Source organism: Pristis pectinata, chromosome 18 (assembly GCF_009764475.1).
Source record: "Pristis pectinata isolate sPriPec2 chromosome 18, sPriPec2.1.pri, whole genome shotgun sequence".
Classification (NCBI taxonomy): Eukaryota; Metazoa; Chordata; class Chondrichthyes; order Rhinopristiformes; family Pristidae; genus Pristis; species Pristis pectinata.
In genome coordinates, this window is record NC_067422.1 from 8,567,961 (window position 1) to 8,595,379 (window position 27,419).

The 27,419-nt window shown below is 41.2% G+C and overlaps 1 protein-coding gene across 1 annotated transcript in view; it reads right to left on the reverse strand.

The window, feature by feature from the left end:
* rptor (regulatory associated protein of MTOR, complex 1) overlaps window positions 1-27,419 on the reverse strand; it is a 345,813-nt gene that overhangs the window by 90,423 nt on the left and 227,971 nt on the right. The window contains 1 exon segment of the mRNA XM_052032980.1: window positions 9,721-9,839. Within this exon segment, the coding sequence (XP_051888940.1) occupies window positions 9,721-9,839 (119 nt within the window).

The window sequence follows — 27,419 nt, forward strand, 5'->3', positions numbered from 1 at the left end:
ATGGACCGCACAGAATATACCAGTTCCTGAAAGATGGTGCAATGTTTTTCAGGGAGTGGACAGAGATGTGATGAAATACTCAAACATGGCAAAGACAACTGAGTTCATATCGTCCACCTGGCAGTACAGCCGAGTCTTTTCCACACTGAACACAGTTGTCACCTAAAAAGTCTCGTCTCAGTATTTCGATAAAGGTTAATTTGTTTGTGGAAGTAAATTTTGACCTTGACTACATGGCCTTCTATGATAAATCGATGAATAGCAAACAAATCCTATAAAAGGTTTCTTCAAAAGAGAAATACAACACACAGGAAGCTTTGCACTGCATACAGCATGGTGACGAGAGGGTGCCCCTTTTAAAAATCAATAGCTGCTTAGTTTTAATATTAGCAGAGATTTTTTTCTTTCAGGATTTTGATATTGGATGGAAGGTTTGGGTTTCGTTTTTGCATTTTTTCCAACAATTATTACAATGCTGATGTGAGCAGTGGAGCTAGGAGGTATGGTTGGGTATTTAGTCAGGATAATCTTTCTCAATTTTCAAATATTGGTGCCCCGTACTAAAACAGTGGAAAGTTGGTCATCCTAAGGGCAGGACAAGAGCAAGATGGTAAGAGCAAGATGGTGTGAGCAAGTGGGAGGAGGAGCAGAGAGCAACAAAGCCAGAGCAAGAGCACAAGGAGAATAGACAGGAATGACTGTGAAGTTGAAGAATGAAGTGGAAGCTGGAGGCAAGAAGTGACAAGACTAAAATCATGTTATATACTATCCAATATCACAGGAGGGGTCCAGGCAAATCTTTATTGACATGGGAACAGTGGTCAAGTCTGGATGACATTGGGTTTTAGAACATGTTATTTTCTAAAAAAAATTACAAGGGGAAAAGAGTTTGCATTAATGGAATTAAGTTTGTGTTTCCTGATAGCGATAAAATAAATTTGTATTTCAGAAGCAGACCAAGAGTGACTTCCAAGTTACTTTACACAGGGTATACTTGCAACAGAAATCCCAAAAGGTCATCTTGCCTGTACAACAGCTATAGCAAAGCAACATCTAAACTATCAGTGTGTCACTTTTGGTGAATCCGCACTGTCAGTTGCCTCCCATTTCCTGCAGGCTCACTTGATGTAGTTGTGGCCTGTTGCCCATTACTGCAACACTGCTAAATACAGGATTTCTGTCTTTAGTTTTAGATCAAACACTAAGGATTAAATGAACTGAGAAAAAACATTGAGGACTAAATGCGGCAGAGATTTACAAGGATGCTGCCTGGACTAGAGGGCCTGAGTAAGAGTGAGAGATTGGCCACACTGGATGTTTATTCCTTGGAGTGTAGGAAAATGAGGAGTGACCTGGTAGAAGTTTATAAAATCAGGAGGGGTATGGATAAGGTGGATGGTCATAGTCTTTTCCCCAGGGTTGGGGAGTCCATAACTAGAGGGCACAGATACAAGGTAAGAGGGGAGAGATTTAAAAGAGACCCGAGAGATAACTTCTTCACTCAGAGGATGGTGAGTACCTAGAATGAGATGCCAGAGGAAGTGGTTGAGGGAGGTACAACTGCAACACTGAAGAAGCATCTGGATAGGTACATGGAGGAGAGGGACTTGGAGGGTTATGGGCCGAACATGGGCAACTGGGACTAGCAGGGAGGATGCTGTGGTTGGCTTGGACCAGTTGGGCTGAAGGGCCTGTTTCTGTGCTGTATTACTATATGACTTATGACTCTATGAATTAATTGCAAAATGGAAGATAGCAGCGTAAGCTCTCACTTCTGTTGATCAGAAATCAAGGTTCCCCACTTAACATGTAATTGAACTTGATGCTACAAAGGCCATAAAAGCTATGTATAACTCTTACAACATCATCACATTCTAACTTTGATCATAACATTGACTCTGCTGTTCAAAAAGGAAAGGCATTAAGATGCCTTTCTCTGAACTGGACACTATTGCTCTTCCTTCTGTCCCAACTATGTTGCTTCCTGATATAATCTTCAGGTCTTTAAAACTGGGGAAGGGGTATGTAAACTGAAGCCCAACTGTTCGGCAGCAAATGGCCATCGTGTTGCCATTTTACATCAAGCTTATTTTAGAGCATGGCTTTAATAAAGATTTGAAGTTGCAGCCACTTTAGTTTTGCAAGTCACAGATAACAGTTCATTGGTCAGATTTTGTAATATACAGCCTTGGCTGAATTTAACTTTCCTTGAGTTTCCTTCCCTCAACAAACTGGTTGCCCTGAACTTCTCCCTCAATCTTCACTGAGGGTTTGATGGTCCCATTGACAATCAACCACTGGATACTGCTTTTGTAGTTCATGATATGACAGGGAAAATGGAGAAAAAGCATCAGCAGTCAGGGCAACAAAGTAGACATAGCAGAGTTGGATCAGTGATTCAGATTGCTCAAGGGATGCTTTTCCTACAAAGTACGCAAGCTTCTCTTAAGTAGACGGGAAAAAAAATTGCCCTTTTCAAGGATGAAAGGTGGCTGAAGTTTTATTTTAAATAAAACTTCAGAAAACAGTTGGGAGATATCAATGATCCTTAAAGCTGAGTCCCAACTGTTCTTGATATATCAATAAAGGAGTCAAATGAAATATGGTCAACAACAACAGAAGCAGTTCCCTGGAATTAAGGATGATCTGGTTCCAGTTCAGTTCTGTAGGCTCTGAGGTGGCTGATGAGACTAATGTGGGACTTGGTGACTCTGCTATAGGTGGAGAAGGGGCCTGATGGACGAGTAGGTAAGTAGCTTGGGAGGTGGTACACTTCTGCCATTTACACTGGGCTTCTGTGTGTTCCCGATGAATGGTCAACGATTTCAATGCCATCCTGAATCCTCCTACTCTACAGACCAAGGATTCCCATGAGCTGTGGGGAATGTTACATTTTTTCCAAGGCGGCTTTGAGAACATCTACAAAACCTTTCCTCTGTCCACCCAGTAATCTCTTACAGCAGTGGTGCTCAGAATAGAGTGTGTGTTTCTGCAGCTGACCTAGTGCAATTAGGCCCTCAATGTAAATACCACACAGTTAGCAATGTCACAAGAGTGATGGTGAAGACTTGCAGTCAGCATCTGTGGACAGAACAGACCAGTTATCACTTCAGATGTGAAGAGAACCAAGATTTGCTGATTTGGGGTTGGTGGCAGAAAGGAGGAAAGGTCAAGTTCAAATCATCCCCACGTGTGAAAAAAATGGAATGACGTGTGCATGTGAAGGAAACTAAGAGTGACGCAAATCTGTAAAAGGAAATTCACATCAAATAGTGAGAAGCAAGCGAATTATACACTGAGGTGCCTTTCAATTTTGTGACTCCAGACCGACTCCTGGCTGCCCTCTGAACTGACCAAAGCAACCACTCAGTTCAAGGACAAGTTGAGATGGGCAATAAATGCTGGCAGAGCCAACAACGCAAACGCCCCATGAATGAATAAATAAAAACAATTAACAGCCAGAACTTGACCTTTAAAAGTACAACTTGACTTTTAAAAATAGAACATGCATTAACAAGTTTTTCGCCTACAAATGCCATTAACAGCCAAGTCTAATCTCATTTTGTTCAGATATTTACATGCAGGAACTTTGCAGCATGTGTGCCTGGACTGCAAATGTGACTCCACAGGCTAGTCTTCCCCTGGCTGCTGCCAGTACAGTGTTCCTGCTACCAGAGGCCACTGATAACAAGAGTGCAGAGCAGTGATTGAATCCCGGACATTGTTTGTTCAGATGTGTACCACTTCATTTACATGTGAAGCTATTAAGCAATTCCGGATTATATTGTTTAGCAGGAGAAAAGGAAGGGAACACTTGCCAGTACCTTCCTTCACTGCTTGGGAAAAATGGTAGGATTTAGTATCCTCAGGAAAACAAAGAATAGCAGCCGAGAAATTTTTAAGTGCTATTTTCTGGGCATTAGAATTACGTTTACAATGCTCTCTAACACTGTGGTAAAAAACTCTTACAAAGATTGCAAAACTCATCTGTGCCAATTAAAAAACAGACCCCCTTATGTGAAGCTACTCTGTTTCAGGAACAATGGGCCAGTGGTGGAACTGCTTGCTCTTGCTTGCACTTAGACACACAGCTGAGGGCTCTTTGGCCAATCCTTAAAGGCACAAGCACATTAAACTTCTAGTATTCTTCCAGCCAGTGGAGAATGGTGTTCACTTCACCCTGGCTGCTCCAGTCACTCAGGAGGGCAGGAGCATTTTACTCTGCTTACTTACAGGGATCTCAAGAGACTAAGAGGTTAAGTCACATGCAGGAGGGAGGTCCTTTGTTCAAAGGAGCCATTCTGACAGAGAAACACCAAGTACTTTGCACAACAATGAACTGTTTTTTTTTGTTCTAATTGTGTTGTTTCTTGTAACAACTGTGTGTAATTTATGTTTTTCTTGTGAATGTTGCGTACCTGACGCTTTGTGCCTGTGATGGTGCTGCAAGTAAGTTTTTCATTGCACCTGTACATATATGTATATGACAATAAACTCAACTTTAACTTTAAGGATACAATCAGCTGCTCATGGCTGGAAGTTGCTAGGGATGTCTCTTGGATGCAATGAAGTATTTGAGAGGTGGCAGGATTGGAGGTGAGTGTAAGCAAGCTGTGAATGTGGTATATAGAAGTCTGACTATGAATGCTGGTTTATAGTCAGTTCAGTATGAGTCTTCAATGTTACTAAGAGTTGGGTCTTCTGTGGGTAAAAACACCTATCATTTTTTTTTGATACCAATATGATTGAAAATCTTGCTGCAGATGAATTTTGGGTGTTGCAGTACTGTTATCAAGCTGGATGCTGAAAACCAGCAGTAAAGAATAAGAAAATCTTACAGCAAAATTACCACGAGGCACTAACACACCTAGGGACATGTGCAAAATTGAAAAATATGCCATTAACATGACTTTCAATCTTGCAAAACTTGCTTTTTCCAGGATTTCATAGATAAATTTCTAGGTCAACATTCCTGTTATATTACTTGCTAGTGCATACTGAAAATATTCAGAAACTTTTCAATATTCTAGTTGAAATGAATAAACTACACAATAATAATTTTCAGATGTGAAATATTTCCCTGACAAAAACTTCCATTTTAATGATTCATTGGCTGCAGAATTTCAACTTTATCTGTACAAGCAAAGAAAGACAGATGAGTAAAACCACTTGCAGCTTGCCACAGCTCTGAATTTTGAAAATAGTTCTGATCTTCTCCTCAGTACCACAGGAGACAGCTTCTCCACTTTCAAAGAGGTGGCAGAGATTTCTAGAGCTTCAGGTGTATGAGTGTGCACAAACATATATTCAACATGGGACTCTTGCACTGCACAGTTCACTTATCATTGTCTTATTCAAAACAGACAGGCACATTCATCCAGTACAAGATCTTTCACAAGGCCAGAATCTACTGAACCAATAGTCCCCACTCAAGTCTCTAGCCACAGGCGAGGTCCCAGAGGACTGAAGAGTAGCCAATGTTGTCTCTTTATTTAAGATGGTCCACAGTGATAATTCAGCAATTTCTAGGTTAGTGAACCTTACATCAGTGGTAGGGAAGCTATTTGTGAGGATTCTTAGGGATAGGATCTACTTGCATTTGGAAAAGCACAGGCTTATTAGGGATAGTCAGGATAGCTTTGTGTGGGGCGGAGATGATGAAGATGATTGATGAGAGTAGGGCAATGGGTGTTGTCTATATGGACATTTGACAAGGTCCTTCATGGCAGGCTGATTCAGAAGATTAAGACAAATGGGATCCATGGAGACTTGGTAGATTGGATTCAAAATTGGTTTGGCCATGGAAGATAGAATGTAGTGGTGGAGGGGTGTTTCTCCAACTGTATGTTTGTGACCAGTGGTGCTCTGCAGGGACTGGTGCTGGTACCTCTGTTGTTTGTGAAATATACAAATGATTTGAGTTTGCAAATGACACAAAAATTGTGCCTCGTGAAGAGGGCTGTCATAAGGATACAGCAGGATATAAATCAGTTGGAGATATGGGTACAAAAATGGCAGATGGAGTTTAATCCAGACAAGTGTGAGGTGTTGCTCTATGGGAGGTCAAATGGAAGGGTAAGGTATATAGCAAATGGCAGGACCCTTCAGTGCATTGATGTACAGAACAATCTCGGGGTCCAAGTCTATAACTCCCTGAAAATGGCAACAGAAGTGGATTGGGTGGTAAAGAAGGCATATGGCATGCTTGTCTTCACTGGTCGGGGCAGAGAGTATTGGTATTGGTCTATTATTGCCATTTGTACCGAGGCACAGTGAAAAATTTGTACAGATCAATTCATTACACAGTGCATTGAGATAGTACAGAGTAAATTGTCACAGCTACAGAGGAAATGCAGTGCAGGTAGCAAGGTCATAACAAGGTAGATTGTGAGGTCAAGAGTTCATCTCATCGTATAAGGGAACCGTTCAGTAGTCTTATAACAGTGAACGGTTCCCTTGTATGATGAGATGGACTCTTGGAATTCACATTGCAGCTGTATAAAACTTTGGTTTGGCCACATTTGGAGTATTGCATGTGGTTCTGGTTGTTGCAATACAGGAAGGATGTGGGGGCTTTGGTGAGGGTGCAGAAGAGGTTTCACCAGGATGTTGCCTGGATTAGAGACTATTAGCTACGTATAAGGAGATGTTGGACAAACTTGGTTTTCTCTGGAGTGTTGGAGGCTGAGGCGAGACCTGACAGAAGTTTCTAAAATTATGAGAGGCACAGATTGGGGAGATGGTCAGAGTCTTTTTCCCAGGGTGGTACTGTCAAATACTAGAGGGTAGAGCTTTAAGGTGAGAGGGGGAAAGTTTAAAGGAGATGTGCAAGCTAAGTTTTTATACACTGCTGGAAGCAGATACTATGGTGATACTAAGAGGCATAGTGGCATTTAGGCAGGCACATGAACATGCAGGGAATGGTTGGATATCAATCATGGGCAGGCAGTAGGGATTAGTTTAATTTGGCATCGCGATTAGCGCAAACATTGTGGGCCGAAGGGCCTGTTCCTGTGCTGTACTGTTCTATGCTCTAAGACGTCAGTTTAGTCCCATCAGACCGTCAGGTTTATGATTACGCTCTCAGAATGGTGGTCTTAGTGATGTGGGGGAAGATGGTTGTGAAACAACATAAGGCGTTACTATAGAACTAAGCCCTGTCCTCAAATGGGCTGACAGATTCAAATTAGGATTCTCTCATGACAGCTGAACCACCACAGTGGAGACAATGAGAGATAGCTTAACATTCTAGTGATCCTTCACACTTTTGCTACTATGACAAATCCGTCAATAGAACTCAGCAGGGTTTTTTTGTCAGATCTGCTGGCGGATTTAGCTCTCAGATGGGATAGTCAGTTAGACGGTAAGCAAATGCTGAAGGCAGGAAGAATGCACAGGCTTAAGGCCAGCACTCGGGTCCCACCGGCCAACGGCTGAATTTTGAAAATAGAAATAAAATAGTCTATCAATGTCAAATTGATAAACAAGTTCATTATTTTCCTAAAGTACGGAAAGCTAAGTAAAGCCAAGTGGGATAAAGAATTTTGATTATGACCGGCACTCTCTACATCCACATGCTGTGAAATAAAGCAGTCAGTTGATTCAGATCTTGTCTCACCTCACCAAGCATTTAGTCCATCAACCTTAGGAGATATTATGGAAGCATTCATGCAGGAGACACATTTACCCAGCGGCAATCACAGAGGGGCATTATTGTTACAACCACGGGTTATGCTATGGTATGAATTGAAACAGTTCATCGAGGCACAAGCCCTTCGGCCCATTGAGTCCGCACTAACCATCAAGGCCCATCTAACCTCATTTTGTTATTCTCCCCATATTGCACTACTCACCAGGGGCAATTTACAGAGCTTAATTAATCCAGCAGCCTGTACTTCTTTGGCATGTGGGAGGAAATGGAGCACCCAAAGGAAACCCACGCAGTCACAGGGAGAGCATACAAACTTCACACACATACAGTACCAGAGGTCAGGATCACTAGAGCTGTGAGGCTATTCCACCGCTCTATGACTCCAGCGTTTCTGCTGTCACCCACTACAACCGTCCACTTGTTATTTTTTTAAATAAAAGTTGAAAGCCTTCTGCTCTAGACTCAGAATTTATTTTATTGGAACAAGTCAAATACTGACAGTAACTGGAAAACTCTAGTGAACAGATTGTGGGAGGATATTCAGCTTTAAGAATAGATGTGTGTTTAAGTGTAACCTTTTCTCGCAAGACAGAATTAGTGCTCTCATGACTGATGAGTCATAAAAACTAACTGCATCTTGCAAGCATCATCGTAAAAGCAATTAAAATTGTGAGGGATACACATACATGTGCATAAGAACATGCAAATTATTGAGTAGATGCATCTTTTGGCACAACTCAGAAGCCAGGTCTTAGAAAGGGAATGGGTGGGCTGGCTTGTGAGGAATGGTTGGACAAGTGAGGCTTGTATTGCTGGAGTTTAAAACACAGGGGAGGATTGAAACATACAAGATCCTGAGGAGTCTGACAGGGTGCAACTGGAGAGGATGTGGGAAAATCTAGAACTAAAAGTCACTGCTTAAAAATAAGGGGTCACCCATACGAAACAGATGAGGCATTTTTTTTCAAAGGGTGATGAGCATTCAGAATTTTCTTCCTTAAAAGGGCAGAGATAGAGATTCTTTGGATATTTTTAAGTTTGAAGTAAGTAAATACTTCATAAGAGGGTGAAAAGTTGTGGACGGGAGTGCTGAGTAGTGAGAGTTGCTGGGTTAATTAAGCACTGTAAATTGCCCCTGGTGAGTACTGCAATATGGGGAGAACAACAAAATGAGGTTAGATGAGCCTTGATGGTTAGTACAGATTCAGTGGGCTGAAGGGCTTGTTTCTGTGCTGTATGACTGTATAAGATGCTACACTTGCAGTGAGGAAATATGTCAAGGCTGCACCAACTATTAATACTTGAGGTGTTCTGTAAATACCACCTTGTGTTCAGTGGTGCCAGTCACTTCTGCACACAGTCTCAAGAGTATTATCTTTATATGAATTGTGCCTCAATGAACTGTTTCAATTCATACCATAGCATAACCCATGGTTGTAACAATAATGCCCCTCTGTGACTGCCGCTGGGTAAATGTGCCTCCTGCAGGAATGCTTCCATAATATCTCCTAAGGCTGATGGACTAAATGCTTGGTGAGGTGAGACAAGATCTGAATCAACTGACTGCTTTATTTCACTGCATGCGGACGGGAGTGCAAAGCGGACATCACGATCAGCTCAGCTACCATCTTATGAAATGGCAGAGCAGGCTCGAGGGACTGACTAACTACTCTTGCTGCTAATTGATATGTTCATATGAACTAGAGAAACATGCTTCTTGATCATAAACTGTAGATTAGAAAGAGAAACCTTGTATTCTGAAGGGCAGACAATTTTGTACATAAAGCTAACTGCCCAGTTTTTACGTAATGTCATGACATCCTTTCACATTCACCTGAACCAAAAGAACAGGCAGAGGATCATCATCTAACATCGCATCCTGAGGATAATGTAGTACTTCTTCAGATTTATATCTTTAAATGTCAGCCCAGGTTATGTACTTGGGAATGCAGCCTGAACACGTAATTTCTGGTTCAGCTGGAAACTGAAAATTGGGTACTTAATGGGAATCCAATATGACACTTTATAGTCATGGTATTTGATTTCAATGCCATTAAAGACCACCATACCTTATAAGCAGTGTTGTTGAGCACCTTCATAGCAAGGTCAGAGACTTCTGGGAAAGGATCCGCTGCCAGGTGAAGCAGAACACGCCAAATCTGAGTGTAGACACTGTTAAATGACACGCCTTTGAAAAAGAAAATGGTAATTTTTTTTAACCAATTAGTGATAGTAAATTCACAAGTCATTCACACATCAACATAACGTAGCAAAATCGAACTCTTGTAGAAATTCATCCTTTATGTTATAGGGTTACACTAACATGTTGAGGTTTGCTTTTGAACTTATGAAACACTGAAGTCAATGGAACGAAATCCCTGAAGCAGACTTTACAGTGTAGTAGTTATTGTTTGGCATGTTTAGCACAAACACTTTGAGAGGGGCTGTGAGGTGGAAGTGCTGCTCTTTTGTCCAAGTGCAGGCTTCTGTGAACGTCAGCTTCAGTAAGGAGGGTCAGGAGTGAGCAGGTAAGGTTTTTTTTCTTCTTCTCTTCGCAGTAGGGACTTGGGATACAGGGCAGTGGTTGGAGGCACAGGGTAGTAGTGGAAGGACCTTTTTCAGATCGTTAGCCTGTAATCACTAGTTTACCATAGGGATTGGTGCTGGAACCCCTGTTTGTTGTATATACTAATGACTTGGATGTGAACCTAGGAGGTACAATGAGTAAGTTTGCAGATGACACTAAAGTTGTTGTTGTGGATAACAAGGAAGATTGCCAAAGGCTACAGCAGGATATAGATCAGATAGAAATTTGGATGGAGTGTTGGCAGATGGAACTTAATCCTGATAAGTGCGAGATGATTCATTTTCTGAAGTCAAATAGGGGTAGAACATATACAATACATGTTCAGGCGCTAAGGAGTGTTGGCGAGCAGAGGAACTTTGGGGTTCGTCCATAGTTCCCCTGAAAGTGGCAACACAGGTAGATAGGGTGGTGAAGGTGGCACATGGCACATTTACCTTCATAGGGTGAGGCACAGAATATAAAAGTTGAGATGTTCCATTGCAACTTTACAAAACACTGGCTAGTCAGCAATTGAGAGTATTGTGTGTAGTTCTGCTTGTCACACTATAGGAATGATGTGGTTATGCTGCAGAGAGTGCAGAGGAGGTTCATTAGGATTGTGCCTGGATTGGAGACTTTATGGGGAAAGACTGGACAGGCTGGGCTTGTTTTCCCTGGAGTGAAGGAGGCTGAGGGGTGACCTGATAGAAGTACATAAAATTATGTGAGGCATAGAGTAGATAGCCAGAATCTTTTCCCACACAGTAGGGGTATCAAAAATAATAAGGTATTGGTTTAAGGTGAGAGGAAAGTTTTAAAGGGTATTTGAGGGGAAAGATTTTTTTTAAAACACAAAGAGTGGTTGATATTTGGAATTTGTTGCCAGAGGAGGTGGTAGAATCAGATGCAAGCACTAAGTTCAAGAAACATTTAGACAGGCACTTAAACAGACAGGCACAGAAGGATATGAACCTAAAGCAGGCAAATGGGATGAGTGTAGATGGGCAAGTTAGTTGGCAAGGGCCTGATGTGTTGTAAAACTCTACGACTCTAAACAGTAGAGGATGAATTTAGCACCACTCAAATACGTCTCCTTAATTGCCAATTATCTTTGTATTAGTTTAGTAGCTAATACTTGATGTGCCAACTTATAACTTTATTCTCAAATGCACTTCTCAGCAGAACTTCCAGTTTTAAAATGCCGTGTACAAGAAATGTCACCAATTCCCCCCAAATTTCTGACAAACCTTACCAGTGAAGTAATTAATGAAGCGTAATGTTACAAAGACCACCAATACCTTTATTCTACACTTTTATGGAACTCATTAGTTGAGCGCTTAGAGCCAATTCTCTCCTAACCCAGTAATAACACAGATTCTAACCTAATACATCACTTGCAGCACTAAGAACACATAATTATTTTCATGCTGTAGGATATATATATAAATAATTCAGCAGCCAAGCAATTGATAATGAAGCTGCAACAATCCTTGTGCTGTGAAGAATTTAATAACTAAGGGTGTTGCAGAGTCGAATGTATTAAAATTACACACCAATAAACAACCATTTAGGAATGGATATTAAAATTCAATTATAAATAAGTTTGTCAACACTTGACACTGAGATGACCAAAACAAATACTCATCTGAGATATTGCACTATTTATAAAGAAAAGCAATTTGGTGCACATCATCAAGGGATTGTTTGGGATGCAAGTGAAAGAGTTTTAATGGCACAAGCCAATGAGTTGAAGGGGGAGAGGGGGTATGATTCACTGCAGTCTGTTACAAAGTCAATTTACTCCAAAAAGAGAGAGTTTATTTAAAGAGCAGAAGAAACAAACTGCAGCAACCTTTTCCAATTAAAGCAGGACAATTTCTGCAGGCACCTGGGTAGCAAATCACATCAAACACTTTATGCATTTTAATTTTGTGGGGTGGACTGCATGGATGAAGGTGGTACCAGCAGCATGGACGTTGGTTAAAAACACAAAGGAGGTTAGGTGAACAGTTTGCTTTCAGATTGGAAGAAAGCACAGTGCCTCTCAGGGATTAACATTAGGACTACTGCATATTTTGGTATTTATTAATGACTCAGTCACTGGTAAAAGGTTATAATTTCAACATTTTTACTACAGTAAACAGCGGCAGACTTTAGAAGAACACAGAGTGGATCGGCTGGTGAAATGGATTAGATGTACGAGGATCTAATGCAGAAAAGTGTGGAGAAAAGAATGAGAGTCAGTACTGAATAAATGGCATAATTTTAATGGGGAGTTGCATGAAGAGACTTGGAAGTGTATATGCATAGATATTAGAAGGCAAGAGATCAAGCTGTAAAAAGCATACAATATTATTGTTTTTAATCACCAGCACCATGGAACACAAAAGCAAGGGCATTATGCTAAACACTTTATTAATATTACTGGGTAGACTGCAGATAAAATACTTGTGTTTTATTTCAATAAGGATGTCAAGGCCATGAAAATTCTGTGGAGGAGAATTACCAGAACAATACAAGGGTGATGGGAAAACTAGAACTGTTGTACTTGGAGCACATTGGGTTAACCTATGATATAATGTTGGTGTTCCAAAATATGCTTGGTTTTCCTAGATTAAATCAAGAGAAACCGCTTTCACATGAGGGTCACCAGGGGACCAAATGTATGATCATTAACAAAAGAATCAGAAGGGTGATAACAGAACTTGATTTTTCTACATAGCAAGTCAATCGGATCTGGAATGCACGGCTCTAAGTGTGGTGGAAACAGATTTAATAATAACGTAAAAGGAAATTGGAAATAAAAAAGACTGGATGCTGGGAATCTGGAATAAAAACAAAAAATGCTTTGACATGTAACATTAACACTTTCTCCTTCCACAGATGCTGCCTGACCTGCTGAGTGGTTCCAGCAAGTTTTGTTTTATATTAAAAGATAGAGAATAAAGTATGTTCAGAGCTATATAAAAGAGTAATTCAGAGAGATTTCCCTAAACAATGAGAAGAAAGGCTATTTTACTAACATAAAGGCACAATCCTATCAGTCTAAGTTATGCCAAACCAACAAGTGGCAGCTTTTATGAACGAGTCTCACTGTTGGATAAGCAGAAGTGGTGGAATAGCAAAATGTTATAATATTTTAAAAGTAAATTAATACTCAGATAACAGCAGAATAAAATATGCTGTGCATTCTCCCCGCATACGAAATAGGAGCAGGACGTGGTTATCCAGCTGTTCAAGCCCACTCTGCCATTTGTTAAGATCACGGGAGATCATTTATATAACCCAATGACTGAACATAATAGCTCCCTGGGGTAGGGAATTCCAAGCTTTACTACCCTTAATGAAGACATTTATCTGGATCTTAAGAACAAAAATGGTCAACCATATATTTTGAGATTGTGAACCACTATCACCCGCCATGTACCCATGGTTATAGATTTCCCCATCCAGGTGAAGCGTCCATCCACATCTATCATTTCAAGGCCTATACTCCAATCCCTTTCCAAGGCTCAAACATCATTTGCTAACCTTATTGCTAGCTGTATCTACACATTAACTTTCAGATGTTATTCATCTAAAGGTCACCTAAACCCAACCGAATGTCAGCATTTCCTGGTCTCTCTCTCATGAGAATATATCCTACTCTAATTTTTCTTAATAATGATATTTCCCTGCATAATAGTCTACCTGCCACATTGCAACCTATACTTTTTTACAGATCCTTTCACATCCTCTTTACAGCTCACTTTCCTACCAAGCTTCATTTCTTCAGTAAGCTTTGATACATTACACTCTGCCCTCTTGTTTAAGTCATTGATATATACTGTAATTAGCTGAGATGAAGACCCAGCCCTCGGAGTACCTGACTTGTTGGTGCATATCAACCTGAAAACAGCCTGTTTTTTCTGCTATTTTCTGCTTTCTGTATATTAGTTGAAACTTTAGGCATGCTAATATACCATCCCAACTGCATGAGCCCAAATTTTCTGCAATAGTTATATGATGAGAGGATTGTCCTATCAAGAGATGTTAAACAGGTTGGGACTGTATTCTTTGGAGTTCAGAAGAATATGGGTAACTTTATTGAGACATACAAGATCCTGAGGGGGTATGACAGGGTGGACATGGAGATGTTTTCACTCGTGGGACAGTCTCAAATGAGGGGACACAGCTCCAAGTTAGGGGGCCGGGCACATAAAATGGAAGTGCATAGGAATTTCTTCTTGCAGAGGGTGGTGATTCTCTGGAATTCTCCACCCAGAGGGTTATGGAAGCTAGCTCTTTAGGAGTATTTAAGGTGGAGGTAGATACATTTTTGGAAGATCAGGGAATAAACCGTGGTCACAGGCCATCCACAAGCCTCCCACCATTAAGCTACCTGATTGTTATTTCCAATGAGTATAAGGGCAAACTACCTTATATTACAGTGACAAGGTCTGGAGATTAGGTTAAATCATGGATCAAATAAACTCAGTAGGAACCAGCCTAATCAACAATCACAAAGTTAAACTCAGTAAACCAAGGAGATGACTATTTAAAAAGATCAATCTGAACATGGCGGTGGATAGATGATCTTCCCAAATGGTCCATTGGGAGCATTTTTCCAGCAAAAGATTTAGGGGAAAATCACAAGATTTTGCCATTAATCAGAAAGTTTTTGCAATCAAATTTACAAGTCTGTGGATGTGAGAATGTCAGACTACTGGGAAGGCAGCCAAGTTAGTGTCCATTGTAACCACATGACAAATATAAATGATTACATTTTCTTCAGAAAAAAAGGCAAGGTTAAAACGGGCTGATAACTGTGTATATAAGATTTCTGGTAGTTATTATTTATAACCACAGGTTCAAATCTAGTATATTTTTAATATTCGTTAAGTAGCGATACTTTATAGACTTGCTCATCTTTAAAAGGATCTGCAAAGCCCACTCCCGTCATCAAGAGCTTTATCATCAATTAAAATTTCTGTGGAATGGAGAGAGAACATTGAGTGAAGGGAGTGTCTGATCAGAGTGCTGAATATATGCCAATCTTACTTCTGCAGGAAATGATAAGCTGCCAAGACACCTTTAAAAGTTAGTGTAATCGAGTTGTAAGTAGTTGATTATACCAAATTCAGGTAGGATATATGAAAATACAGATAGAATTGGTTGGTATATAGACCAAAGCCTGCCTCAGGTGTGATTTGGAGCAATCATTGTAGATTTGTCTAGGAATTAGTATTGCAAAAAACCCTCTGGAACTTTTTGACACTTACATGTATCTCTATTTTTTACAAGGTGTTTGAGATAATATAACAGTTACAGAAAGGAGAATAGGTCTCATGGAATTAGTTAAAGGAGAGAGGTGAAGGAAAGGGGAGTTAGAGGGAGTAACAAAGTCTTCAAATTTATCAAGGCCCAACAGAGAGATGACGTGATCAGCAAGAAATGAATCGCAGAGTGGCCAATGCAGTTAGCTGGTAGTCAAACTCCCCTCACTCTTTTAGAATTGAGTTGTCTGTGTAACCTGACCCAAGACTGCATCACTACAAATGAATTACAGAACTTCCATTCCAACTCTTGAGATTTTTTTTCAAGAAGGCATACACAGGAATAATTTGAACGAAGCACACTTAAGTGGGCATATCACCAGGGTTCAACTTGCCTCTGCCTTTAAAGTATTTTCCAATACTGGAGCAGTAGTCTCTTCTATTTGTAGTAAATCCCAGAAACTTCAACACCTATTTTCTACCTATATGTTTTAAATTAGGTATCAGTTAGAATTCTTTTGCACCAACTCCCAAGCCTGGATATCCTAACTCGCACTTCAATGACCAAAGTAAAATTGCACAGCAATTGGGAACGTTGTCCGCAGTCAAAACTCATCCTTCAGATGTGGGCATCAGGAAACTAACTGCAGTGCCATCTTAACACAGCACCTGCACAGGGTTATTTTTCTGGAAGTGGATAGTGAAATCTCGCAACTTTTTTTGTTCCTTCTTGACCTAGGGACAAGTTAATTACAGTGGATTGCCATTGTTTGGCTAAAGTTTGCTGACACAACACTGACCTTCAGGGCTTAGAACATATTATTTTACCAGGTTCAGAACTGTGGCCTCAGGTTGAGTGAATGTAAGTTTTAATGCTGAAGTCCAATGCAAATCAACATTAAGATACCAAGAGTTGTAAATACAAGTTGAGAGTGCTTCAAGACTTCAATTTGATGGTTTACTTTCACATGGATGACCAACGCATGACTTTTATAAATAAAAAATCAGGAGTCAATGCAGAAGAACAGGATGGCCAGTGGTGTCCATGAGAGTTTAATTTGGATCCAGTAACTCCTGAGATGAGATGAAACCTGCAGAATGCACTAGATCTTCGCATATTGCAAAAAAAAGGCTGGGAAATGAGTGGCAGTTATACAACTGCTAGCACTGCAATGTCACAAAATTCAACTGGCACAGAGTAATGCAGCACACAGCAGAATTTCTGAAATACTAATCCATATTCAACCGGCTGCCAATCAATCATACCTATTATCATAAATGTATCAACTTTCGTCTGTCTAGAGGAAAAGCAATTAGATTCATTATTGTACTGAGCAGGGAGAAAGCAGCTTACACCCCTGCATATGAATATTTAGCAAAAGCGTCTTATTTACATGATGGTTGGCTTGTTAAGTGTGAAAGATTGTCAAAATGATGAATTATGCAGTTTTTAGGTTTCCCATGGTGTAGTAACTGAATATTTAAAACAGTTACATAATGTAAAAATGAAAGATTTCTGTTTGATAATGCAGTGTGTTTACATAATAAAGGCACAAGGCAGTTTAATGTTATGCCCTTGTAAACTTCACAGTCCTATGTCAAAGAATGTAGGTTTTCAGAGTGTAGTATCGCCAGCTTGACACAAATTTGCATCTACGGTGTCCTACAACTCTTATTCATTTCTAAGACTGCCATGTGTGGTCTTGGAAATTCATCCTGATCTGAAGAAAGCGAGTCTTCACAAATGAAAGGACTAACACAGGATCAGCATGGAACTGCAGCAGTGGTTTGCGGTCTCAATATACATTTTTGCCGACACTCTCTCTAGACTCTCTACAAAAAAAATAAAAAGACAACTTCAGATAAAATAGTTCTAACCCAGCATAACTTGTCCAGTCCAACTGCTGAAAAAGTTGACATCAACTAGCTTCACTGCCACTGTAAGGGACCCCATGCAAATGGCAACCTCATCTGAAAACTCTGACAATGGGCCCATCACTATTGAGTTTGATCTTCTCATCTGATAATTGAGGCAGATGATGCAGTTATGCTAAATCTTAACAAAATACCTATTAGAACCTAACTGAAGTCCAGTGTTGGGCACCAGCTTTTGGACAGATCAAGATCTTATAAAGGATCAGGATTTGATGAATTTTGGCAGCAGCACCAATGAAAGACTATATCTTTGAGCAAGGGCTTTCTCCAGATTAAAGGTTTAGCAATGGGAATTTGCAAGCACCAAAGCTATGCCTGTCATTTTGTGGGATATGTGGAAATGTCCTTGTTTCACTCCTACTTGGGTCCCCTCCCTCAACTTTTTACGCAGTACATTGACAACCGCACTGGTGCTGCTTCCTGCACTCATACAGAACTCAACAATTTCACTCTTGCTGCCAATTTCAACCCAGATCTCACTTTCACATGGTCCATCTCTGCCTTTTCTCTTCCCTTATTGGATTGCTCTGTCTAAGGGGATAGGTTAGCAACAAACATCCATTGCAAAGCCACAGATTCCCACAGCTATTTCTACTATACCTCCACCCAACCTGCCTCCCGTATGGACTCCATCCCATTCTCCCAGCTCCTCCACCTTCATCGTATCAGCTTCAACAATGAAATCTTCCACACATGTCTCTGACATGTCTTCCCCTCCATCATGGCTAATACAGCCCATGATTGCTTCTCATGCACCTCTGCTCTCATTCCCTTTCCTCCTGGATAAAACAAGGAGATGGTGCTCACCTTGCGATTTCCTTTGCAATTTCCACTACCTTTGACAAGATTCCACCACAAAAAAAACACCATCCCCTTCACTCACCTTTCAACAATCTGAAGGGACTATATTGGTGGTGGGATCCATTAAGTGCAGATGCTGGTGGAAAACCAAGGGAACTATTCTGCCTCCACCCACCATTCCCCCTCCCATTGCAACTGCAGGAGTTGCAACACCTTCCCTTTTATCTCTCTCGATCCCACCATCCAGGGACCCAAACAATTCCAGGTGAAACTGCAAATCACTTGCACTTATTCCAATCTAGTTTATTGTACTTATTGCTCAAGATGCACTCTCCTCCACAAGGAAGAAACCAAAGGAGATTGGGTGATGGCTTTGCAAAACACCTGCTTTCAGTCCTCAGGGGCGACCCTGAGCTTCCAATTGCTTATCACCTTAATTCTCCTTTCCACTACCATGCTGATACGTCAGTGGCCTTCCGCATCGTGCTTTGAGGCCTAACGTAAGCTTAAGGAAGAATGCCTTATCTTTTGTCTAAGCACACAGCAGCCTTTCAGGTTCAGTATCAAATTTAACAATTTGAGGAAACTTGCCTTCTGTTTGTTCTTCTGTTGTAGGTCATGCACCCACAATATTGACCCATTTTTGTCCCTTCATTTACACAGCTTGATCAGCTGGGCATTTTTGACAAACCTGACTTGCATTTCACCATTTTTACATATCCCTTTATTTATTTTCTAACTTCTCCCATTGATCTATCAACTCGATGGCTACATCAACAGCTCATCACCACAGCAACATGGCCTCACCCTATCAGATATTCCCTTTGTTTAATCCATCCTTCCCCCACCCTCTCTGCCATTTGGCAACTGCCCTGCCCATGACTGCAAGAAACTGCAGAGAGATGTGAACACAGCTCAGCACATCATGGAAACCAGCCTTCCCTCCATGGACTCTGTCTATACCTCACTGCCTTGGTAAAGCAGCCAACATAACCAAAGACCCCACCCATCCCGGACACTCTCTCTTCTCCCCTCTCCCATCGGGCAGAAGATACAAAAGCTTGAAAGCACGCAGAACCAGATTCAACAGCAGCTTCTATCCCACTGTTATAAAACTATTAGTACGATAAGATAGACTCTTGACCTCACAATCTACCTCATTATGACCTTGCACCTTACTGTCTACCTGCACTGCACTTTCCCTGTAGCTGATACACTTTATTCGGCATTCTGTATTGTTTTACCTTGTACCACCTCAATGCACTGTGTAACGAATTGATCTGTATGAACAGTATGCAAGACAAATTTTTCACTGCACCTCAGTATAAGTGGCGATAATAAACCAATACCAAATGTAAACCAATACCAATTTAAAACCAACTTGTTTTCTTTCTTTCCCATTAGAACATAATAGGAGCAGGAATAGACCACCAGCCCCACAAGTCTGCTCTGCCATTCAATATGGTCATGGCTGATCTGCCCCAGGCTTCAACTCCTCTTTTGTGCCAGTTCCCATAGCCCTCAATTCCCCAATCTTTCAGAACTTTATTCACTTCTTCTTTAAATACCTCTAGTGATTTAGCCGCGACGTTACAGGGTAGAGAATTTCAGAGATCAATCACTTTCTGTAAGAAGAAATTTCAACCACCCCAGTTTTATATGATCACCCCTTTATCTTGTAACTACATCCCCTTGTTTCAGACTCTCCCTTTAGTGGAAACACGCAGCTTGCATTACAATAAGATTAAGGATCCAACTTTTTTAACTGTTCGTGACAGAACCCTCTTGTACCAGGAATTAGTCAAATGAATTTATTCTGAACTGCCTCCAATGCTGGTATATCCTTTCTTAAACAGAGGAACTACAATTATACACAGTATTCAAGGTGTGGCCTCATCAACATCCTGTACAAATGCAACAATACTTCCCTATTTCTAACTTCCAATCCCCAAGCAATAAAGGCCAACGTACCATTTGCCTTCCGAACCACTGGCCTGCTAAATTTTGATTCATGCACAAGAGTCCCTGGATCCCCAGGTACTACATTGATCTGCAATTGCTCCCTATTTAGATCAGTCTGTTTTCTGATTCCTCCAACCAGGATGCATGCCCTCACACTTTCCCAGTTCTGAAGAAAGGTTGTTGATCTGAAACATTAACTCTGCTTCTCTTTCCACAGATGCTGCCTGAGCTGCTGAGTGCCTCCAGTTTTTCTGTTCAGATTTCCAGAATCCGCAATTTTTTTTGATTTTCAAGGTTAAAGGATGATTTGATAGAGATCTTCAAAACCCTGAAAGGTATCGATAGATACATATGGAGAAACAGTTTCCAGTGGCATATGGGTGAGTAACAGGAGGACAAAGATTTAAGGAATTAGTAAAAGAAACCGATGTGAGATGAAGAATTATGTTTTATGCAGCAAGTTGTCACGATCTGGAATGCACCAGTTGAAAGGGTGGTGGAAATTTGATAAGTACTCGAGAAGTACAAATTTAATGAGCTATGGGGAAATGGAGTTAACACAGGCAATAATGAGACAAATGGCCTCTTTCTAAGCTGCTATCCTTTTGTGACTCTAGAAATGTAAGCATGCCAGCAAGAGCCAAAGGTGATCAAAAGCTGAGAACCTGCCCATTCCCCCCCCACTTTCTATCTCTGGCTGAGATCAGCTAACTCAGTACAGGTTCAAATGTGGAAGTTTTCCCAACCTGCACTTGAAACTTAAGTTGACAACAGTCAATTTAAATTTCAAGCTAAAATCAGGAAGTCAGAATGAAGCTGAAATGGAGGTTGACATTAAATGCATTGCTCAAGTGAGCTGCCATTCCATCCTTGCTCTTAGGAACTTTATATTCAATTGTAACACGTCAAAAGGTCTGTGTGACAATTATTTAATTCATATTAATCAAACCTTACACAGGAAACCATATATCCTGCAACATTAAAAATATCTTGCAAACTACATTCATGTCAATCAGTTCAATTAAAAAGCTTGTTAACTTGGTCAACAGTTCTAAATTAGATTATCTGGGCATTATCACACTGCTGTCCGAAAAAAAACAAATAGAGTAATTCAGCATGGAAGCAGGCTGTTTGAACCACCTAGTCCAGCCTGACCATCTAACATTCATGTACACTAATCCTATGCTAATTCCATTTTACTCTCCCTACAGCTCCCTCACCTTCCCCAGATTCTATAGCTCACTGACATATAGGAGCAACAGCAGTTACTGGATTAAAATTAACCCCACGTGGACAGTGGAAAATCAATTTATCAACCTGCCTATCTTTGGGAGGTGGGAGGAAACCAGAGCACCGATATGAGACCCCCATGGCCACAGGGAGAACGTGCGAACTTCAGACAGACAGCACCGGAGGTCAGGATTGAACCCAGGTTGCGGGAGCTGTGAGGCAATAACGCTCCCAACTGTCCACTGTACCACCCCTATGGCTTAAGTAAAGCTACGAAAAGGTTTGAGATAGAAAAGCCTCTTCACTTTTAAAGCTCAGGTGCTCTTTGTGCACTGTCCTGGACCACTCCACTGTCCTGGCACAGTTCTCCTTGTCAAATAATTAACCTGACATATTGCCTGGGCTCACAATAAAAATAATACTTTTACTTAGGCAGAAGTTGGTTCTGACAATATTTCAATAGAAGGTGGCAATGCAGATTCCTGGCAAGAGATGAAGGAGGTTGCAGAAGTCAAAGAGAAATCATTCGTCAGCATTGAGCTCCCTTTGAAAGCTTGGAAGCTATATAATCTAGAAAGACAGCAAGATCAATGTCGCTGGAAGACACTCTCTGGAAAGGCCAGGTGGCAAGATATGCAGCTCCTGAATCCAGCTACTGCCAAATTCACTGATATGAAATGACCGGAGAATTTGGAATGAAAAACAAACTTCAGGATAGAAGTATTCATGCTGGCTAATCAAAGCAGAGCTTGGGCAAAGCCTGAACCTCTGACAAAAACCTATAATTAAGCATAACCTAAATAATATAAAGACAAAAGATTACCTGGTATCTAATCATGATAATTAAGGAAGATAAAACCAAACTGAAAGCAACAAATTTGTTCTCAGTGATAGCCAAAAGTCACAGATTTAAAGGTAATCGATAAATTACCAGAAACAACAGGAGGAAACTTTTCTCTTATATAAATACTGTGATACAGAATGCACAATTTGAAAGGATGGAGGAGGCAGATTCACCAATAACATTCAAAGCAGAACTGGATAAGTACAAAAATATTATAGGGCTGGATAGCTGGGTAATGGAATTAATTGGATAGTTCTACCAAAGTGCTGACACAGGCATGATGGGTCGAATGGCCTCTTCCTCTGGTGTATGATTTGAAGTAATGGGAAACCAACATGAAACTGCTGCTGACAGGAGAAAACAAACGTTGCTCTTCTGGACAACCAGGGAGTCATTGAGACACTCTGAACATTTTTGTCAGCAATGGCATACCAGGAGCACCCCTGACTCTAGAGTTAGGAAGTCATTGTTTAACTGCTCTAACATAAAAAAAACAGGTTGACAGACCAGTGCACTTTTCATTACTTATAAATAGACTGCATTTGTATGGCAAGACTAGCGTTTATGGAACACCTTTAAGAGCTGGTGGCGAACTGTCATTGAACTGCTACAGTATTTATGGTGAAGGTTCCTCCTACAAGGCCGTAAATAAGCAAATTCTAAGAACTTGCCCCAGCAACTATGAAGGAAACGTGATTCATATCCAAGCAAGATGCCCTGTGATTTGGAGGGATTTTGCAGCTTTGTGAGGTATTCTTGCAAAAGCCTTGGTGAATTGCATCATTTAGGTGGTACACATGTGCAACCATGATATACTGGAAGTGCAGTGGGTAACAGTGAAGCAGGCTGCTTTGTCTTGAGTTCTCTCAAGCTTCTCAGGCTTTGTTGAAGCTACTGTCATCCAAGCAAGCAGAGAAAGTATTCCATCACCATCCCTCTAGTTTATACATACAGAAAAGCTGTTGAAGACTTGGGGTTCAGGGTGGAGGTGTGGTGATGTGATCAGGACATGAGTTAGTCAACACGCACTGCCCAACTCTGGCATGTTCTTGTATCTCCAGTATTTAAAAGGCTGGACTGATTAGTTCAGTTATGATTGCCTCATTACAGGAAAGATGTGGAGGCTTTGGAGAGGAAGCAGAAGAGGTTCAACCAGGAAGTTGCCTGGATTGGAGAGTATTAGTGCTGAGGAGAGGTTGGACAAACTTGAGAAACAAAGGACTGCAGATTCTGGAATCTAGATGAAAAACACAATGATGCTGGAGGAACTCAGCAGGCCAGGCAGCATCCGTGGAGAAAAGCAGGTGGTCAACATTTCGGGTCAGGACCCTCCTTCAGGACTGAAGATAGGACAAGGGGAAGCCCAATATATAGGAGGGAAAAGTAGAGCAGTGATGGGTGGACAAAAGAGGGGAGGTGGGGCGGGCACAGGGAGGTGATAGGTAGATGCAGGTAAGAGATAGTGATAGGCAGGTGCAGGGGAGGGGAGAGCAGATCCCCCGTGGGATGGGTAAAAGCTAGGAAAGGGAAGAAGAGAAGAAGAATGGTGGGGGACAAACTTGGATTGTTTCCTCTGCGGTGCTGGAGGCTGAGGGGCGACCTGGTAGAAGTATACGAAATTATAAGAGGCATAGATAGGGTAGAAAGTCCGAGTCTCTTTCCCAGGGGAGAAATGTCAAATACTAAGAAGTTGTCAAGATTATGAGAGTCGTAGATAGAGTGGACAGCCAGCACCTTTTTCCCAGGGCAGCAATGACCAATACCAGAGGACATTTGTTTAAAGTGAGTGGAGAAAAGTTTAGGGGAGATGTCGGAGGTTGGTCTTCTTTTTACACAGAGTGGTGGGTGCCTGGAACGAACTGCCGGGGTGGTGGTAGAGGCTGATACATTAGGGACATTTAAAAGACTCTTAGATAGGCACATGGATGTAAGAAAAATGGAGGGTTATGGGCTGTGTAGGAGGGAATGGTCAGATTGATCATGGAGTAGGTTTACATAGGTTGGCACAACATTGTGGGCTGAAGGGCCCGTACTGTGCTGTACTGGACTATCTTCTATGTAAAGGGTTCAGCTTAAACGTGAGAAGGGGAATGTTTAAATGAGATTTACAAGGCAAGTTTTTTTTTACACAGAGTGTGCTAGAAGCTTGGAATGCACTGCCAGAGCAGTTGGTGGAAGCACAATCCCACAATGTTTAAGAAGATTTTAGACAGGCACCTGAACAAGCTGGGAATGGGGGGGGGGGGGGGGGGGGGGTGCGGGGATATAGACCACATGCTGACAGATGGGATTAGTTTAATTAGGCATCATGGTCAGCACAGACATAGTGGGCTGAAGGGCCTGTTCCCTTGCTATGTTCTACATTTTGTCAACATTGATCACTTGGCAGATGTTGTTGTAGATTTCATGGATGGTAATCTCATCGAATGTTAAGAGAGCATCTCCTTTTGGAGGTGGCCATTGCCTGGCACTTCTGTGGCATGAACAGTATTTGGCACATTCTAGCTCAAGCATGATATTTCCCAGAGTCCTATAGCAAGCCAGATGGCCTGTTTTATTATCTGGAATTGAACACTGCGCAATTAACATTGCCACTTTTGATGGTCATTGATGAAAGAGCTGAAGATAGCTGTGTCATCCACTTTTTGATCCAAGTCATTAATTTAGAAACAGCAGTACCCGCATTAAAGGGACCTGAATTACCCCACTCAGCATTTCCTTTCCACCCCATACAATGCCCTTGAGTACTCACTGGCTGCCATCCTTCTGTCAAACTTGTGGCCATTTCGAAGGCTTACCCTGAATCCCTAAAGGCTCTATGTTTAACTAATAGTTTAATCAAATGTTTTTCTGAAAAAATCTCAAAACAGCTTGTCTAATGTACTTGCACAGTTCCCTTCTCAGAAGTCAGGGAGGTTAGATGGTCAGAATCTTCCTCTTCCAATTCCTGACTGCTTATTTAACAGGTTATTATTGTATGAATATTCCTCAGGTTCACTCCGATTGTATCATCAGATTGATAGTGAGAATTATGGATTGGGAATTATCATTTTATGAAAGATTATTACATTTCTTCACCTGCAATCTGCTACTACTCCAACAAGCACTAAATAAGAACAAACTTGCATCATACGGGACCTGCCTTGACTTTGTAGCATTTCAATTGCCATAGGGAAAGACAATTTTTTTTTCAGTGCAGTCACTGTTGTAAGATTGGGAAATGAGTTAGTCAATTCACATATTACATAGACCCACAATGAAACAAATTGCATGATCACAGGCGAACTGAGGGGAAAGTGCTGAAGATGACAGGAGAACTCTCCTGCTCATCTGATCTCCAGAGGATCTTTAACATCCATTTTAGAGAGTGGATGGTCCTTGGTTTAATGTTTTATTGGATGGCATGCCTGACAATGCCTCATATTCCCTTAGCACTGGCTGGGTTATGTAGATAAGATATCTTTATTAGTCACACGTACATCGAAACACACAGTGAAATGCATCTTTGCGTGGAGTGTTCTGGGGGTAGCCCACAAGTGTTGCCACGCTTCCAGCGCCAACATAGCATGCCCACAACTTCCTAACCCGTTCGTCTTTGGAATATGGGAGCACCCGGAGGAACCCCATGTAGACACGGGGAGAACGTATAAACTCCTTACAGACAGCGGCCAGAATTGAACAAAGGTCGCTGGCGCTGTAATAGCGTCACGCTAACTGCTACACTACTGTGCCTGCCAGTGCTCGAGTCTCTGAAGTGTGTCAATCCCCCAGCTTCCCGACTCAAAGGCAAGTGTGTTACCACCGAGCCAAAGCTGACCTGACACAGTGGCTCTCAGCTCCTCACAAGTTACACTCCCAGTTTTGCTCAGTACTCTTGGATAAAATATCATTTGCCTCGGGGAAATTTATTCGTCGAGCCCTTTTGGGCTGTCTCGGAATTTCAAAAGTATTACTCTTAATTGAGTACTCATTGTTGACTGTGGACAGTCTTTATGAAAAGATGGGGAAATTAATCAGTCACTTATTATGAATACTGACTACTTTGAGCTCAGTCTTAATTAATGGTCAGTTTCTAGCCTCTATAGTTTTCAGTTAATCAAGATGTGCTCTGGCATCTTAGCTGTGTTTAGCTAAGCTCCTCTTTTCCTCTCGGATCGTCTTTTTAAAGGTGAGGGACAATGATTCTATAAATGAATAGTTTCATGTGGTTCTGGAACCCGGGACAAGAAGAATTGGCTATTTTCCCTACCACGATGCTTACCATTGGCTAATAAATAATCTTTAATTTCCTGAAAACCACGGTCTCCTTCCAGCACGTTTCAGAGGAAGTTCATCAGTTTAACATTCAGGAAACCGAACAGCAAAATGATAAAAATACAGGGGCATCCAGAAAAGCTAGGATTGTCTCCATGATCCAAGATGACATCACCATCAGTTTTTTTTAAAAAGATGCACAGAATCATAAATATTCACATCCTTCTGTTACTCTGCATCTCTGCTTCAAAAATATTTTCATGAAACAGAGAACTGATGACATCAGAGGACAGAGTTGGAAAAGTTACTGAACTCCACAGAATGGAATTAAAATCAGCAGTGGGTAAGACTTGGGAAACCATCAATTTTAAAAATGTTTTATGTTTCTCATTCATTGTACATCTCCAGATTGCCATCACACTGTGTTTCACTCCATGTAGAGATGTTATTATACAACAATTCTTGGAGAATTTAATTTTAAAAAGCTGAAAACTGCCATTCACTGTCGAGTAATCCTATCTTGATCTTTGTATCAATTTGTTTACGTACAAACCTTTTGTGAAATCATGACTATTCACAATTTTAAAGTTATGACAAATATAAATTTTAAATGAAGAGCAGTCTGATTACTGCAGACACATCCCATAATATTACTTGTTCTGCAACAGTGGGCGAGACAGCTGGCTCTCCCCCATAAACACAGCATAAGATTAACTGTTAGGTCTTAGCTCGGCACTACTGGGAGCACTCATGTTAATGAGTCAGGCAACTGTGGGTTCAAATTCTACTCCAGAGACTCGAGTGCAAGATCCAGGCTGACACTTCCGTACAGTACTGATGGACCTTGGGGTGTCAGAGGTGCTGATTCCCAAGCATGGTGTTGCATCAAGGTCCTGTCTACCCTCATAGGTCGAGGTTAGT